Below are 18,415 nucleotides of genomic sequence, written 5' to 3'. Positions count from 1 at the left end.
TGCTATACTTCCTCTTTAGGAAAAGGGGGGGGGGGAATAAGAGGTAATTAAAATACTTGAAAATATTTTTTTAATGTTTATTTATTTTTGAGACAGAGAGACAGAGCATGAACGAGGGAGGGTCAGAGAGAGAGGGAGACACAGAATCCAAAGCAGACTCCAGGCTCTGAGCTGTCAGCACAGAGCCCGACGCAGGGCTCGAACTCACGGACCATGAGATCATGACCTGAGCCAAAGTCGGACGCTTAACCGACTGAGCCACCCAGGCGCCCCTTGAAAATAGTTTTTTAACGTGAATTTCACTCCACTGTGAAATGGAGTGCTGTGAGAGAATAACTGGAGGGAGAAGAGGAAGTTAGAGGCATCCTCTTTAAAATGTGAGCCCCAGAGTAGGGGCCTCACAAGCAGAGATCTGAATCCTGGGATAGAGCTTCTTACTGAGGAATTTATACACTATTTAGCTGTCCAAATATCCACTGTTTCTACTTTGACCTGAGCAGAGGATGATAAAGGAACAGTCTCCTTTCCGGAGTGCAAAGGTTTCTTTCTCCTTCAAAGGGAGCCTGGGAGGATTCAGTGACAGATGAAAATGTTCAGCACAGTGCTTGACACCCAGCTGGCACTCCACAAACGTCCCCTTCTTCTTCCTTCTGACACCTGTCCTTGCCACCTGCTGGACCAAAATTGGCCCTCTGAACTTGCGAAGGTTTGTACAGCATGAACACAATGCTTTATGCTTTAAGATGGACATTGACATTTAATATAGCAAAGTGAGGTTGGAAGTGTGGTTGCTAACTCAGAATAAATTATTTGGTCCAGCTGATGAGTCCCAGGGGAAAAATGTGCTAGGTCAGTCATTCCATTTGTAGTTGGGGCACAAATACCCTTTCTTCATCCAAATGACCAAGGCTGTAGGCATAAGGAGGTTGGACAGTCAGGCAAGTGGGTGTGGGATGCTTGCCTTGACGGTTTTCTGGATGACTCACCCAAGATATTCAGTCTCCATTTTATATGGGACCTTCATCCATCCATCACAAGCATTAAAGGCCTCATCTTTAACCAGGCTCTGAGCCACTTGCTTGCCACTAAAAAAAACTGCTGAGTTTTCCTGCCAAGTGTATATCCACATATATTTTTATAGATACAAATCACCTTCAAAACCATTCATTTTTGCATTTTAGGTTACTATATCTGCCCACTCCTTTTGTTCTTTAGAAAAACATACACTTTGTGGTTAGACCTAGCCTTATGTCCTTGTTCTGTTCTACTAGCTGGGTGACCTTGGGGAAAAATTTTAACCTCTTTGAGCCTCAGTCTTATTTGTAATAATAATACTTACCAATGTAATCCATTTATACAGTATTTGATTGTCTATTGAGTGCCAGGCTCTGTGCTAGGCTCTAGGAATTTCACAGCAAAAAAAGACAGACAAATCTCTTGTGGCTGTTACAGCCATAAAGGGAGTCATAATACTCAAGTAAGTACTCAAGATCATTACAATGTTATTAAATGATCTAAAGGAAATGTACAGGGTGAAGTATTAGAGTGAAATTCATAAGTGATATTAAGGCAAGACCAGAAGAATGAGAATTGTGCAAAGCATAGGAAGCGCTCTTAATGTCTTCAGGCAGAGGGAACATTGAGTACAAAGGTCTGGAGGTGGGGCAGATACTGTTGTGTTTTAGAACAGAAAGTAGTATTGTATCCAAAAGGGAAAGTGGTACAAGAGGAGGTCAGCGAGGTGAGTAGAGACCAGATCTCATGGGCCTTATGAGTCATGATAAGGAATTTTGGCTTTTATTCTAATCAGAGTGGGAAGTCAATGAAAATGGTTAAGACTTGTACAGGATTAAGGGCATCTGAGTGGCTCAGTTGGTTAAGTGTCCAACTTCAGCTCAGGTCATGATCTCACAGTTCGTGAGGTCAAGCCCAGCGCCCAGCATTGGGCTCTGCACTGACAGCTCAGAGCCTGAAGCCTGCTTTGGATTCTGTGTGCATCTCTTTCTCTCTGACCCTCCCCTGCTTGTGTTTCTCTCTCTCTCTCTCTCTCTCTCTCTCTCTCTCTCTCTCTCTCTCTCTCAAAAATAAATAAACATTTTTTAAAAAGTCTTGGACAGGATTCATGTTTTTAAAGATGAGTCTGGCTACTGCATGGTGAAGGAATGAAGGAATTATAAGAAACAACAGCAAAGGGAGGCCAGGATCATTGCAAGGATTACCTACAATTACAAATGTAAAATAATGAGCACAACCCATGACACATATAAGTTCTTTACGAAAGTTAGTTGGCTGGTGTTCTAGAAAGTTTAAGCCTCATACAGTAGACACTAACCTCATGTGGCTATTGAGCATTTGAAATGTGGCTAGTGCAATCATGGACTTAAATATCTCATTTTATTTGAATAAGAGGAGTTTTAAAAATTAATATCTAATTCAGTCATTGGGAAGTATTTTTGAAAAAATTTAGATGTATGTATCTATTTAACCATAATTTTTATGAAATCTGAGTACAGATTCAGGTATTTTCAATGAAAACTTAATGTCTAAATTGAGATGTGCCCTAACAGTGAAATACATATATGATCCCAAAGACTTAGTATGAAAAAAAGAATGTATAGTATTCTCTTAATTTTTATATTAGTTACATGCTCAAATGAGAATATTTTGGACACATTTTGTTAAAGAAAATATTGCTTAAATTAATTTCACCTCTTTTACTGTTTTTAATGCTGCTACCAGAAAATTTAAAGTTACATATGTGGCAGTCACATTTTATCACTATTAGACATGCTGATCTAAGGGAAAACAGAAATCCAGGAATTTAAATGCACAGAATGTTAGCTTTTGGTGATGTCTCCTATCAGAAATCTCAATTTGAAGATTGGAACTAGGAAAAAATAAAAAGCAATAGCACCTTTTGGAAACACTATAGGACTATAAGATCTACATCTTAATTTTGTATTTTATGTGATATATCTCATCCTCAAGGAATTCTTGTGGCATCCCTGGCTATTCCTGGATGTTGGACCTTGCTTTGGCAAGTTCATGCACCCCAACTCTGGGGAAATGTGGAGAATAGAGCTTAGGACTTAGAAGATCCCAGAGCAGGAAGCTTTATCTTCAAAGCTGGGCTCAGTAAGCCCCATAGTATGAATATATTCGCTCTGGGCACAGAAAAAAACTGAGTCAATATAGCATAAATATCTAGCTCCAGGGAGGGTAGATGCACAGAGCTTCCCAAAAGTTTAGCACAGTCCATACATAACAAGTCATCAGGGGAGGCAGAAGTGATTCCCATCTCTTCCTGAAGATTCTCCACAAAGCAATTTATGTTAAAGTTTGTATGAAAGTCTGTAGGAAGTGCTTTAGGTTTGTTATTTTATTTAAGCTTCATGAAACCTTATGAGGTAGGTATCAAGGTTCAGTGACTTGTCTAACATCAGATCACATAGATGCTGAGAGGCTGGGCAGAGAGATTCAGACCAAGGAAGTCTGACTCCAGAGCCCACACTCTTCCACCATACTCAACAGCAATCCTATTGTCATGCCAGTGACCCAAAAGATCACCTTGAGCATAAGACTCCTTCTCTTGTATCATTCCATGCCACCGAGAAATCACCCAGCTGCTCCCCCAGAAAGAAAAGGAAAGAGAAAATGGCTCCTTTACTATTCTCCTGATTCATTATGTACATGCCACAGAGTCTACTATGATGCCTAGCATTCATTCATTATTCATTCATTCATTCATTCATTCATTCATGTTCAGCTTCCATTCTTTCAACAAACTTAGGGGCTCAATGCTCTGTCTGGGGAGTGTTGATGAAAGCTTCATAAATATTATCACTATTAATATTGATGATCATGAGTAACCCTAGTAAAAATCAAGTACTATTAGTAATTGATCATAATATTGATAATACTGTGAGAACATCATTAATAATAATGATTACAATAACGGCAAATGTTTATTGAGCACTTACTATGTTAAGGGCTGTTACAATTAAAGTATTTTTTTCTATATTGAGCACTTCACTTGTGTTTTAGATAAGACATGACCATTTAATTCTTACAATAATCCTATAAGATAATTCCAGAAGTCTCAAAGCTCTTTATACAACTCATCAGAGCACCAGGTTACGCATTGTTTTAGCCATAAATTCTTTTTTTTAATTAATTTATTTTTTGATTTTCATCCAAGTTAGTTATCCATAAATTCTTGGAAGAGAACCATTCACCCATGTGATAACAGGATGTTCACTGATCCCTTACAACTGACAACAAGACAGACATGGTCTCTGCCTCAGGAAAATAATAACAGAACGGACTTCTCAATGACAAACATTTCTTTTCCTTTTATAATAGTGGCTGTGAGTACAAAGACAAAATTTCCACAGTTCCCGGATCTGATTAGTAGGCTTCCATTTGTAAAAATTTGTTTCTTGCTTTGTACTCTATAGCAACATCCAGCTACTTGTCGTTTCCAAAAATAGTCCTGATATTTTTATGATGTCCTTCAGCCTTTCCTGTTTTTTTTTTCCTTTTAATTAACTATTACTCTTTCAACAGCATAACTCAAATATCTTATTAGTGAAGAATTGCTAAAGTGGGCCAATTGGGTGTTGGCCCTTGGTTAAAAAAAAAAAAAAAAAAAAAAAAAAAAAGACTGAGGGGCACCTGAGTGGCTCAGTTAGGTAAGTATCCAACTTCAGCTCAGGTCATGATCTCACGGTTCATGGGTTCAAGCCCCATATCCGGCTCCGTGATGACAGCTCAGAGCCTGGAGCCTGCTTCGAATTCTGTGTCTCCTTCTCTCTCTGCCCCTCCCCTGCACATGCTCTGTTGCTGGCTCTCTCAAAAAAATAAACATTAAAAAAAAAAAAAGAGTGGATTGCATCTTCCTTCAGGCTCAGTAGTGCTTTTATCTTATTTCCAGTCTCCCCTTCCCCGACTAGCCTATGCAGTCTTGCGAATGGGAAGGGCAGGGACAGTGTCTTATTAGGTTTCCTGTAACCAGCTACAGTCACAAGACCTGTCACATAATATTATTGTCTCTAATACTCATTAAACAATATGTGTGTGTCAAGCCCTGTTCTCCGAGATTTCATCATTTCTTTCTCCCAAAACTTAATGGTGAGGTATCATTGTTACCCAATGCAATTTTTATATTTGAGGGCAAATTTATATACTAAAGTTTAGAAGAAGCATTTGGGGCTCCTGGGTGGCTCAGTTAGTTAAGTATGCAACTTCGGCTCAGGTCATGATCTCTCCATTCTTGAGTTCGAGCCCCGCTTAGGATCCTCTGTCTTTTCCCTCTGCCTCTACCCCACTCGCGCTGCACTTTCTCTCAAAAATAAATAAACATTAAAAAATAGAAAGTTTAGAGGCATTAAGTAATTTGCAGCAAAGTCATATAGCTAGTCAAATGGCAGAGCCAAATTAGAATTCAAATAATCAAATAATCTACCTAAAGCATTTTTCACAGCATGTGACACTTAATAAACACATAATAAATGTTAGTTACTAGAATTATAATTCAAAGTTGGACAGCTAGTAAAGTAAAAGAGCTGATATTGTAACTCAGTTTATTTTATGTATTTACTTATTTATTTTGCTCCAAAATTCATAGCTTTGCAATTACACCAGAATTTAATTAACAGGACTTATTTTTTTATTATTATTGAAGTATAGTTGACATACAATGTCATATTAGTTTCAGGTGTACAGCATAATGATTTGACAATTCTGTACATTACTCAATGCTTACATAACTGTAGTCACTGTTACCAGATAAAATTATTGCAATATTATTAAGTATATTCCCTATGCTGTACCCTTCATCTCTGTGACTTATTTATTTTATAACTGGAAGTTTGTATCTCTTTGCACCTAACAAGACTTCTTAAAGGTCATAAAAGGCCTAACTACCGAACAGTTTTTTAGTTCCTGCCATATTAAAAAATTTTTCAAATATTAAAAGGTTTCCAAAATTCTGGACAATTCTAAAATTGTCTATTCTATTCTAGAATAGAATTCTAAAAATTCTATTTTTAATAGTTTTTGTATATTAAAGCTTTTGATGTACACAAAAATACGAGGGTATGCATAACTTCATTTAGAAACAAATTCAAAAAACAGGTTCGATATCCTTCCTGATAAAGTCCCTCCCAGCTATCTCTGCAATAGGTTCTGTGAGTTAAAGAAAACTAAGTAATCTCTGCTGTTATTACTGATTACCTGTCTGGCTACCTTGAAGGATATTTCAATTCTGTATTCCCAGCATAATGTGTGGGGTCTAATAAACATTTAGTAAACATTTCTTGAAAGAATGCATTGGACAACAGTTCCCTTTGATTCCAGGACCCCTTTAACACTCAATATTAATGAGGACCACAAAAAGCTTTTATGTGGCTTATACTTACCAATATTTACTATACTAGAAATTAGAACTGAAAAATATTTAGTATTTGTTAATTTAAGATAACAATACACCTATTATATGCCAACATAAATTATCTTGTTATAAATCATTATATTTTCCAAAACAAAAAATGCTATAGTGAAGAGTGGCATGGTTTTATTTATGCAAGTCTCTTGCTTAACAGAAGACTACTGGATTCTCAGAGCTCCTTCTGCATTCAAGCCGTTGCGCGATCACATGACACAGCCTCTGGAAAACACTGTATATTCATGAAAGAAGTGTGGGAAAGGCAAATTTAGTGTTATTATGAAAACTGTTTTGATCTAGCAATGGACCCCTTGAAAGGCACACTTTGAGAATCATTGGAGAGAAAATTTTATTTTGGACAGGGTTTATGCTTCAGGATTCCTTTATACATTGTTAGCATAAGAGGTCAGAGTGACGGAGTAAATGGAACAGCTTGGAGACGACCTTTTTGCCGCAGGTGCTGAGTAATGCGGACTCTCGCCGTAACCCAAGATGGTAACTTCCGCCTGCATTTCAGTCCGTACAGTGGCGTCACACACCGCGACAGCGACGTGCTTTCTCCTTGAGGGTGCCACTACATTTCCCAGGATGCTTTGCTAACAGTGATGCCATTGGTTGGCGCCGACGGAAGTGCACTTGGCTGAACGGAAATAGAAGATTTTAGAGGCTGGGAAGGTGAGGACGAGAGGAGCTGGGGAGCTGTGAGTGCCACCTGGGGCTGTCCGCTTAAGGCGTGGGGGACTCAGAGAACAAACTGTTGTGAAGCGTAGGGTGGCCTCTTCTTAACCCTGGGGACTCAAACTCCTTCATTCTTCCACTAGACCTGGAAGCAGGGGAAACAAAACTGTGTGTGGAGGCTAAGTCTTAGTATTAAGGTCTTGTTTTTTGAAGTTTTCTTGGGACGAGCTGGGACGAATTCGGGCTCTTGTCGCGACACAAGGGGCGTTGGCGTGATTTTGCTGTGACCAGAGGGGTGAGGGGTGGAGCTGCTGAAGGTCTGACTCAGCTTCTACAGCAGTGGTTCTCAATTGGCTGTACATTAGAATCACCTGGGATGCCTTTTTTTAAAAATACGAGTATCCTGGGCCTACGCCAGACGCCAAAATCAGAATCTGTGGAGGATAAGATCTGGGTAGCAGTACTTGCTAAAGTGTCCCAAGTATTGTGTTTAGCCAAGGTTGAGAACCACTCTTTTCGTGCCTGAGTCCTGATTAGGACCAGCTGCGCCACGATTTCCTTTACACTGTAACCTGCGTGGGCTCTACAGCGCGCACTTGGGTGAATTTGACAATCGCTGTTTTGGCACTGATTGCATTTTAAGCACCGTCAGATACTTATTCTTGAGCTTCGTATCGTGGTGCTGGAAAGGCACGTATTTTTATTTTTATTATTTTATTTTATTTTATTTTATTTTATTTTATTTTATTTTATTGCGACCTGGCTATTCGTTCTGAATAAAGGTTAGGGGCGTTTCATTTTTCTTTTGTTTTAGCTTATGCCTATTTTTTTACAACCCTGACAAAATTTGAGCAGTGGAAAAAGGAAGAGTCACATTAAAATCGTTCTCTTTTGTTGCTTATCTGAAGTTCTGAAAGGGGTGTCAGTTAAAATGATGTTTGGGATTATTTATGGGTTTATAACCAAATTTTTCTTTATAATAGTTTCAATGAAAGGAAGTTAAGGTGTGTTTGGGGGTATTGATGTATAAATTTGTTTAGGTGTAATAGGTAGGATCTTTTTTTAATACAGGTTTCCCCTGCTGTCTCAAAAGTTGAGCGTTTATCAAACCTTTCCTGAGCCAAAATGGCATAAAATAAAGATTATCCACACACCCACCACCCCCTGCTTTCCAAAAGGTCGAGTTATACCAGTTTGCTTTTACAAAGGCCTGTAGTAATATTTACATGTTTTCACTAAAAGAAATCTGAAGGGGATTTTCACTTTTACAAAAAGAGCTATTGCCATGCTAATGTACCATGCTAATGTTAAAAGCGAAGTGGCATAAGGCATACTTTTGGAAAGTGGTGGATACCTGTATAAGCACCATTACCTAACATATTTTCTCTTTTCCCAGAACTTCAGCTTCACCTTCCTCACTGATCCAGCATGGGGGAGAAGTCAGAAAACTGTAGGGTTCCAGAGGATCTTTTCAATGGTTTGAAAGTTACAGATCCCCAGGAAGCAGAGTGTGCTAGCCCTCCAGTTTCTAATACCAAAGATCACCATTTCCAGAGCAAGTTGCTCAAGGATGTTGAAGCCCATCCCCAAGAGGACCAGGGAGAAGAGGAGTGTTTTCATGACCCTAGCACCTCAGTTGAAAAGGAGGAGCCAGGAGTGGACAGGGTTGAGAACAAACCTGATGATAATGTGAATTCCTCTGAACTAGATGAAGAATACCTAATAGAACTGGAAAAAAACATGCCAGATGAAGAGAAACAGGTAAATATTTATTGTGCACTATCTGCCACGATAAACTGCTTTTTAAAATGAATAAATGTGTTTGATACTCTATCACAAATTGGGTCATCTGTGCTGAAAGAGTTACTTGCCCATCTGTGTCCTTATTGCTTTAGTAGTGACGGAGCTGAGATAAATCAGTAGCACGGAGTGTGTCTGCTTAACAGATTTCCTTTTTTTTTTTCCTTTTTTTTTTTTTTTGGTCAACTTTGAGTTCTTCTGTTTGCCTCATATAATTTTATAACATCTGTATATACCTTTTAGCTTTTTTTTTTTTAAAAAAATGGCCTTATTGGTGGTTGGCTGCTGAAATTCCTGTAAGGGACGTTTTTTGGTTAGACTTTAGGATTATGGTATGCTGTTTATTTGTATTAATCCCTTGATAGCAAAAAAAAAAAAAAAATGACTGCCTGAATATTCTGGTGGTGGTTTGGTTACAGAGGGCAGTGACTCGGCCCTGTATTGTTTACATAACATTCTTGAGAAATAGACTTGTATATGATAGTAGTTATTTGTTAAGCACCTATAATTTGCCAGCCACTAAACTTAGAAAGTTGTGTTTTCATGTGATCTTTACAACACACCTATGAAACATATACTGTTAGCATTTCCCGTAAGAGAACAGAACTTAGTAACTTGCCCAAGATCACACATGTAATAAATTGCAGAACTGATTCTCAAACCCAGTCTGATTCCAAAGTATAATGTAGCATTTAATAACAAAAACAGCTGTCTTTCTACAAAGCAAATACACTAATACAGTGTACATTTTCCTGCTTCTTTGCCCCTGGGCCACATCCTTAACTGGGCAAGCCTTCACTTTTGGAGGCAGAAGTCTTGGTATCCTCCACATATCCTTCCTTCTCATCTCCTAATCGAGGTCATCTGAAGAGTTACCATAATATCTGAGTTCCTTGTCTGCAAGGAACTTGAATGAGACTTGTAGCTTAGGCTTCGAACAACTCACTCACTGAACAGGTTATGATACATTGGTAATGGGCAGGGATTCTGAATGTGCACTGTAACGGTGGGAATTGGGAAGTAATGTGACATGGAGCATCTTGTCTCTCCTTGGGCATTTTTCATTATTAAGTCTATTGGTTTTATTTTATTTTTTATTTTTTTTGAGAGAGAGCATGTGCACACCCATGCAAGTGGGGAAAAGGGCAGAGAGAATCTTAAGCAGGCTCCATGCTGTCAGAGCCTGATATGGGGTTCCATCCCACAACCGTGAGATTGTGACCTGAGCCAAAATCAAGAGTCAGACGCTTACCCGCCTGAGCCACCCACACACCCCAAGTCTATTAGTTTTAAGATGCATGTGTTAGCTTTTGTGCTAGTGTGATAGGATAAAATAACAATGGCTTAGAAGAGAAGGACAAAGGGCAAAATGAACCAATTTCATAAACTACCTCAGCAGAAATGGCTCAGTAAATTAAATCACATACTGTTCAATAATTAGGGAAATGATTTTCCAGAAAGTGTTTGATTCATATCACAGGTGCAGGCTTTTTAGAAGCGTTGATTAAATGTCTGTGTTAAAGTGTTAGCAATGCCTTTCTGGTACCTTAATGTGTTTTACCCTGATGGTGAATTTTCTACGGTGCCATTGGTTTGACAGTTGTGTGATTTGACTCGAGATGTTATATACTCTGCCTCCCATTCCCAATTTAGTAAAACTTTGTGTCTCCTGGCCAGGAATCACATTTTAAGTTCTATAAATATTTAAAACAATTACTTTTATTGCCTCTAAGTTGAATATTCTAAATGGCACAATGACTTAAACTTTTTTCTTCCTTTTAAAAGTTAAGATATAACTTTCATATAGTGAAACTGTTTACATTCTGTGTACAGTTCAGTGAGTCTTGACAACTGTATGCATCTGTGTAACTCACACCCTTATTAGGATTCAGAACATAACCATCATTCCAGAAACTCCCATTGTGTGCATCACCACTCATTCTGTCCCTGCACCCCCACCAACCCAGGGACCCACTGCTCTGATTCCTATTCCATAGGTTGGTTTTTTCCTACTCTAGACTTTTGTGTAAATATAATCACTTTTCAGATATAAACATTTTGTATTTTATATTTGTGTATCAACTTGTATGTTTTTGTAGCTTAATTTGAAAATTTGTAACAATATCTCTTAGAAACAACATGCTGTGGTGATAGCTATTGTTATTTTATAGAAATGTAAACCATTAATTCCACTAAGGAAACAACCTCCAAGAGTGCAGACTACCTTTACCTAATTGTGGTACTACTCTCTTGGGTATTTTTCTGGTGTTTTGATAAATATCTTTATGAAACTATTAGGAAACCAGCAAAACAGATGAAGAAATCTCTCTTCACTGCACACATGGTTTGCTTTTATAGGTCATTAGGAACAGGATACCTTTAAACTTGATTCTTTTAAAATAGAGTTGAGATAATTCAACGACAACAAAATAAACACAAATTGCCAAAAAATGTGAACAGATTTTTAGCCTCACTAATAGTGTTTAAGTGCAGATTAAAACATTACGTCTCGATTTATCTGATGTCAGCAATGAGAGGACATAAAGAGTGCTTGTGCTAATTTTGGGAGTTTAAAGTGCTATGTCATTTCTGTGGGATATAGGTATCACATTTTTAATATGAATATTTCTTTAGACTAAGGCTATCAATAGAACCTTTTGCAATGATGGGAATGTTCTATGTATACTCTGTTCAGTATGGTAGCTACTGGCCATGATCAACCACATTTTAATAGTCATCAGCTGTGGAGCATTTGAAATGTGGCTAGTAGAGATGAGGAACTGAATTTTACAATTTTTAGTCATTTATTTTAAGGAAGTCATTAGAGATGTGTACAGATGTATACATAAAGATGTATCACAACATCATTCATAATTTTGAACATTAGAAATGATGTTCAACAGAGGGTATTACTTTAAACAGTTTTGCCATTTTTATGCAGTAGCATGTAATGCAGTCATTAAAAAGAAAGATAAATCTTAATATTGATGTGGAAAAAATACCTGTTAATTGAATTAAGCAGGTGTGATAATATGGCTTATAATAACAATTATGTACTTGGGTTTGTCCCAGTTCCTAGCAGAGTTCCTAAACCCTTGGAATTTCCTAATAAGAAATAAGGGTGTGTTTTGTTGTTTATAACCAGCCCCTTTCAACCACACACATAGGAGCTTTCCAAAAATCACCTCAAGAATGAGGTCTGGTTGTCAGAGTTTGGAGCTTTCAGCCCCACCTCTGGGGAGGGGACAGAGGCTGGAGGTTGAGTTAATCACTAGTGACCAATGATTTGACCAGTGAGTGGTGCTTATGTACTGAAACCTACATTAAAACCCCAGGGGCACCTGGGTGGCTCAGTTAAGCGCTCAGGTCATGATCTCACAGGTGGTGAGTTCGAGCCCTGTGTCGGGCTCTGTGCTGACATTGCAAAGCCTGGAGCCCACTTCGAGTTCTGTGTCTCCCTCTTTCTCTGCCCTCTGTCATCCTCTCTCTCTGTCTCTCAAAAGTAAATATTTTTTAAAAATTAAAAAATCCATTTTAGTACTATGAGTGTGCAGATAGAATTGAAGTCTGCCTTAAATCTTCAGGAAAAGACCATCTAATTCTAAAAGTAGCATGCAGTATCAGTCATAGTAACAGCCATGTGCTAAACTAAATAAAATACCCTAATATTGTGCACTTACCAAAGTACTTAGCTAGTTTTGTTTTGTTTTGTTTTTGTTTTTGTTTTGTTTTTTTGTTTTTTTGTTTTTTTTTTTAATGTTTATACTTTTGAGAAAGACAGAGCACAAGCAGGGGAGGGCAGAGAGGGAGGGACACACGGAATCCGAAGCAGACTCCAGGCTCAGAGCTGTCAGCACAGAGCCCGGCACAGGGCTCAAATCCCCAAACCATAAGATCATGACCTGAGCTGAAGTCAGACGCCTAACTGACTGAGCCACCCAAGGGCTCCTGTTTTGTTTTGTTCTTTGATCCTAGGTATCTAATTCTTGTCTTCATAGAACATTAAAGAAAATCTATGTTTTGCTGTCAGCAGAAATGAATGTGTTCACACTAAAATATAAGTTACTAACCTTCATTATATAACAAAACAGTGGGGGAAATTTGGAGGGACTTAACAATGGAAGTTATTTCATTTGATTTTATAAATATTAAAATATTTGGGTATCTCTTAAGCTTAATGATGATACAACTTTCTATGCTGTTCACTCAGTTCAACCTCATTTGAAAGTATTTAAATCAGAGTACATTTAAATATTTATTTTCGTTATTTGGTTCATAGACACTTGAGTTTTCTTCTTACCCCCTTTTTCTTAGGAAAAGAACCTCAAGCAATTAGCAAATTCTAAATCCTATTGATGAAAAGTTGGGCTTTCTATGATGTAATAAGAGATATGAGATATCTATTTATGGCTGGGTAGGACCAGAAATGCACTTTTGCAGAATGTTTAAACCTGTTTGCTATAATATGGAACAGAAACAGGTATCCTTCTTAGTCTGTCTAGCACTGGTTAAAGTTTTTCTCAGGAAGTCTTTCATATTATAACTGTTCGCTATCTTTTTCTTATAGCATCATCATTTTCCTTTTAGTGGAGTGAAAATTGGAGTAGCTACTAAATATATTAAGGGTAATCCTCCAGAAAGGCACTAGGAGATGTTTTAGTCACAACAACTTCCATTTGGTTTTGGAAGTTGTTAACATAGCATAATCGATGTTTTTAAATCAAACAAACTGATGGGGCACCTGGATGGCTCAGTCGGTTGAGCATCCAACTTCCGCTCAGGTCATGATCTCGCGGTCTGTGAGTTTGAGCCCCACGTCGGGGTCTGTGCTGACAGCTCAGAGCTTGGAGCCTGCTTCAGATTCTGTCTCCCTCTCTCTCTGCCCCTCCCCCGCTCATGCTCTGTTTCTCACTCTGTCAAAAATAAATAACATTAAAAAATAAACAAACTGAGTATAACTAAATTTGTACTTGAAACTTATGTTTTGGCATTTGAATAAAAGTACTCAATGAAAAAAAAAATTTAAACAAAAGGGTTCAGAGAGCTTCTGAATTGGGTGAACATGTAGAGGTGCAAGGAGGGTGACATACTCAGCATGGAAGCTCAGTGCCCCTTCCTGCATACCGTCTCTTCTGTCTGCCTGTGCCCAGAGTTAGTCTTTTTTTTTTTTAATTTTTTTTAATTTTTTTTTTAATTTTTTTAATGTTTTTTTTTTTTTTTTTAATGTTTGTTTATTTTTGAAGGGGAGAGAGACAGAGCATGAGCAGCAGAGAGAGGAGGGAGACACAGAATTCAAAGCAGGCTCCAGGCTGTGAGCTGTCAGCACAGAGACCAACGTGGGGCTTGAACTCACGAGCCGTGAGATCATGACCTGAGCCGAAGTTGGACGCTTAACCGACTGAGCCACCCAGGGGCCCCAGAGTTACAGTCTTTAGAATAAAACAGTAATCTAGTAAGTGAACTGTTTTCTGGAGTTCTGGGAGTCTCTTTAGCAAATTAATTGCAGCTGAGGAGGAAGTCATGGGAACTTCCAGTTTATAGCCCAAGGGTCAAAAGCAGAGGTGACAACCTTGACTGGCAGTTGGCATCTGAAGTAGGGTTGGGGTTGGGAGCAAGTCCTTAATTTGTGGGATCTGATGCATCTCCAGGTGGAGTGTGTCCAAAGTGAGTGAAAACGCAGGGCAGCATCTGGTGTCTGCTGTAGAGTTGGAGTTGTTGGTGCAGGGGAAACTCCCACACGTCTGGTCACAGAAGTGTTCGGTGTGTTGGCAGGAGAGGAGACACGCAAGAGGTGTTTTCCCTTTACAGCAGGTTATAGAATAGTCCATGATGATTCCTTTTGAGTTAAAAACCTGTGTAAAAATGTGTTCAGACGTGAAAGTTTGGAAAGATACAGGGTGTGATTATTGGGAAATTTTCATTTATGTTTAATATACTTTTTTGAAGTATAGTTGACATACAGAGTTCTATTAGGTTTAGGTGGACAACATAGTGATTTAACAGTTCCATACATTTCTCAGTTCTTGCCATGGTAGTGCTTACCGGTAAGTCTGTCAGCATACAAAGTTATTACAGTATTATTGACTGTATTCCCTATGCTGTGCTTTTCATCCCTGTGACTTATTTTATAACTGGAAGTTTGAACCTCTTAATCCCCTTCATCTGTTTTATTCTCTACTTTTTTTTTTTATACGGTAAGTGTACATCACATTTATAATCAACAACACAAGTAATTCCATTTTGAGAATATAAATAAAAATTGATTCTTTACCACCAGCATGGACTTTTTACCAGAGCACAGAAAGCTGACCTTTGAGGATTTGGAAAGAAATGCTATTATAGGATCTGTGTATGTTTCTCTTCAGGTAGAATCAAGTATCAATAGCTAAAGCCTGTTATTCAAGCTGACTTGACTTGCCCTGTGGCTGAGAAGATAATCCAGGCTCAATTGGAGTTCCAGTTCTCAGCAGAACTCCTAAATCAGTAATGGAGAAGGGGAGGGAGAGGAGGCAAAAACAAAAACAAGAGTAATGGAGGAAGAAGGCAGCTAAGATTTTTAAAAACAGGCAAAATCTTTTAAGGAAAGCACTGTGTGTGTGTGTGTGTGTGTGTGTGTGTGTGTGTGTGTGTGTTCCAGCAGTATATCTTAAGTATTTGTGAAAACCTAAATGTTGACATGACTATCCAGAGGAATGGGATTTTAGCACACATTTGAGATGTACTGGAACTGTGAAGCAAATAAGTGCTTTTCAAAGGTGTGGCTGATGTAAAGGACAAATGTGGTAGCAGATGAGAATTGTTGCTATGATATTATGATACAAAGATGCTTTATAGTATCAGAACCTATAGAACATACTGCATAGGGCTGATCCTGTGAGAAAATCACCTTTTATGGGCTACTTGTCACAGTGGAGTTTAGTCGTATGTAAATTCCCTAGATAATTCTTATGCGCTCACTGAAGTTTGAAGACCACTGTCTTAAGGCCTTGCACATCATCTTCCTTCACTCAATAGCTGTTGAATAAATACTATGATTATCTCTCCCGTGAAGGTCAGTAATTGATCTTACGAGTTACAGAGAGTTTATCTCATTCATTTATTTATTCCAGAAATACTTGGATTTCTTCCACATGCCACGAATTGTTTGAAGCCCTTAGGGATACAGTGGTAAACAGGATGAGAGGGTTTCTCTTCTCTCCTAGCTGCTATATGCTAGTTGGGAGGTATAAAAAATTTTTAAGATGAAATGATGTAGGGGTGGGGTTGGAAGGATGGGGAGGACTACTTTAGATTGGCTGGTCAGGAAAAGCCTTCTCTGGAAAGGTTGTAGATCAGCAAAGACTTGGAGGGAAAAAGTCAAATGTGTGACAATCAGAGAGGGAAATGTTCCATGCAATGGGGCAAAGTAGTATACAGCATGATTTCTTAGCTTCAGCTACTGGGTGGATGGTGATTCCATTTACAAATATGGAGAAGATGGAGGGACTTAGAGTTCATTAGGGCTCTAGTGATGTAATTCTTGCTATAAATGAAAAGTTTATTTGTAAGCCAAAGTGCAGAGGTAGTTACTTTAATGGGTTGGCTCCTTCCTACCAGTTGTTTGCCCATGGTATTCATTTGTAAATAGGTACACCCATAGATCCATTTAAGTACAGAAGTCTTGTGTTTGGTAAATGTGGACTCAGAGCACAAGATTTCTGGGATTTTAAAGTGTATTTTGAGAGGAAGAGAAAGAGAGTGAGCGAGAGAGCTCTTGGGGGATGGGGGTGGGGCAGAGAGAGAATACGAAGCAGGCTCCATGCTGCCTGACATGGGGCTTGAACTCACGAACCATGAGATCATGGCCTGAGCTGAAACCAAGAGTCGGGTGCTTAACCGACTGAGCCACCCAGGCACCCCAAGATTTCTGGCATTTTAAAACATTTTCCTTAGTCTCTGAAGACATAAAGGATTATTCTTTCCTTCAAGACTTTATCTCTAGCCAGAGACCATTATTGAAGTATTGTTTGGAGCAGAAGTTCTTCATCAGTTATTTCCCTCTCATTTTTCCTTAATCTCACAGTACTTAATCCTTTTGATTTCCATGTTTCTGCCTTCTCATTGCATTATTTTCATAATTGTTATCAATGGTGCTGTAGCAGTGGGCCTGTTTGCAGGGAACATTCTTCTGGTTGCTTCCAGAAAGTTTTCAGTAACTTTTCTATAGTGGCCTGCATATTCTGTTAACCTTATGACAAAACTCTTTCTGATTTGTTTTTTCCTTTTTAATGGGCATCCTTTTGAATTAAGGTTGCCATATTTATTAATTTCTTAAAGTTTACTAGTATTGGATTTAACGAACACTGTTAACAAATGATTAAATGAAATCCTAGAATTTAAGAATTGGAAAGACCTTAGATTTCTGATCCTGAGTTTAAGTCAGGGGAAATAACTTTTCCAAAATTTTTACCCCCAAAACATTTGGAAGTTAGTGGGATAATTTTAGATTGTTTGCTGATGAAACAAAGTGGCATTCAGCGTTCCTTGTGTTTATTAAGGAAGATCACTTTATGTAGATCAATGGTTCTCAAACTGTATAGTGCCTAAGAGTCACAGGAAATTTATTAATCGTGCAAAGCCCTGAGAAGTGTGTGATAGCACAGACTTGTGAGGTGGCAGCCAGGAATCTGCTTTAACAAACATCTCCAGGTCATTTTGTTATAGGTAGAACTGTGGTCACTCTTTGGGAGACAGAAAGCCAGATTGACAAATACGACCAGGCTTCCAAAACGCAAGTATAACCAGTATACTGACTGCATCTCACATCAGAAGAGTTGACTCATGGGATGTTTTTCTTTTATCTTCCTCTTTGCTCAGGTTCTATAAAAGGTTTGTTGGGCTGAATTTAAACAGTACTAAAATAAGGAAATTTATTTCTATTAAATTGAATTTTGGGAAATAGAACTTTCTGAACTAAGAAACAAGGAAATATTTCCAAGATTAGTTCCTTATAGGTCAGTCATCTATCCTGAGAAAGATAAGACTTAGTGAGAGGTCAGATTCTCACTACAGCTCAAATCCAGAGAACCTCCCTCCAGACTCCCTAGAAGACTTCTAAAAGTAACTTGTGGAAAAAACAAATAATGTCTGTATGTGTGAAGCAAATGATGTCTGATTTCAAAGAAAACAAAACTGAAGCTGGTCTTTCTTTTTAATGATAAAGGAATTCCCTTCAGGATCATTTGTAGGATGGGTGTCTCCAGTCCTTTCAGTGTGTAGTTGTTCCACCCCACCTAGATAAGACTGAAGCAGCAATGGTACTTGTGCCTCCATTTTCCAACCCTTTAGTAAGTGTGTGGCTTTTTTAACCTTCTCTTTGACCATTATGTGATCTTTGAACACAGTGCTTGACTTAAAAGTTTATTTTATAACAATTACTTTACAAAACTGCAGGGGGAAGCAGAGACCTGCTGATAGATTTACAATATGGAAATTAACCTGCTGGTGTGAATC

At 38.4% G+C, this 18,415-nt stretch overlaps 1 protein-coding gene across 2 annotated transcripts in view; it reads left to right on the top strand.

Moving 5' to 3' along the window:
- The first annotated feature begins 7,058 nt into the window (after positions 1-7,058).
- The window catches only part of TTC1 (tetratricopeptide repeat domain 1), a 47,210-nt gene continuing 35,853 nt past the window's right edge, over positions 7,059-18,415 (top strand). The window contains exons 1-2 of one of the 2 annotated variants that reach the window (XM_043596956.1): positions 7,059-7,120; positions 8,520-8,884. In XM_043596956.1, coding sequence (XP_043452891.1) covers positions 8,552-8,884 — 333 coding nt within the window. In that variant the 5' untranslated portion in view covers positions 7,059-7,120; positions 8,520-8,551. Of the gene's footprint in view, positions 7,147-8,519; positions 8,885-18,415 lie in introns of both variants that reach the window. The other variant, XM_043596946.1, reaches the window with a different exon arrangement.

This window comes from Prionailurus bengalensis, chromosome A1 (genome assembly GCF_016509475.1).
Source record: "Prionailurus bengalensis isolate Pbe53 chromosome A1, Fcat_Pben_1.1_paternal_pri, whole genome shotgun sequence".
In the NCBI taxonomy this organism is placed as follows: Eukaryota; Metazoa; Chordata; class Mammalia; order Carnivora; family Felidae; genus Prionailurus; species Prionailurus bengalensis.
The sequence above is the reverse complement of the archived record's forward strand: the minus strand, read 5'-3'. Positions and strand labels throughout refer to the sequence as shown.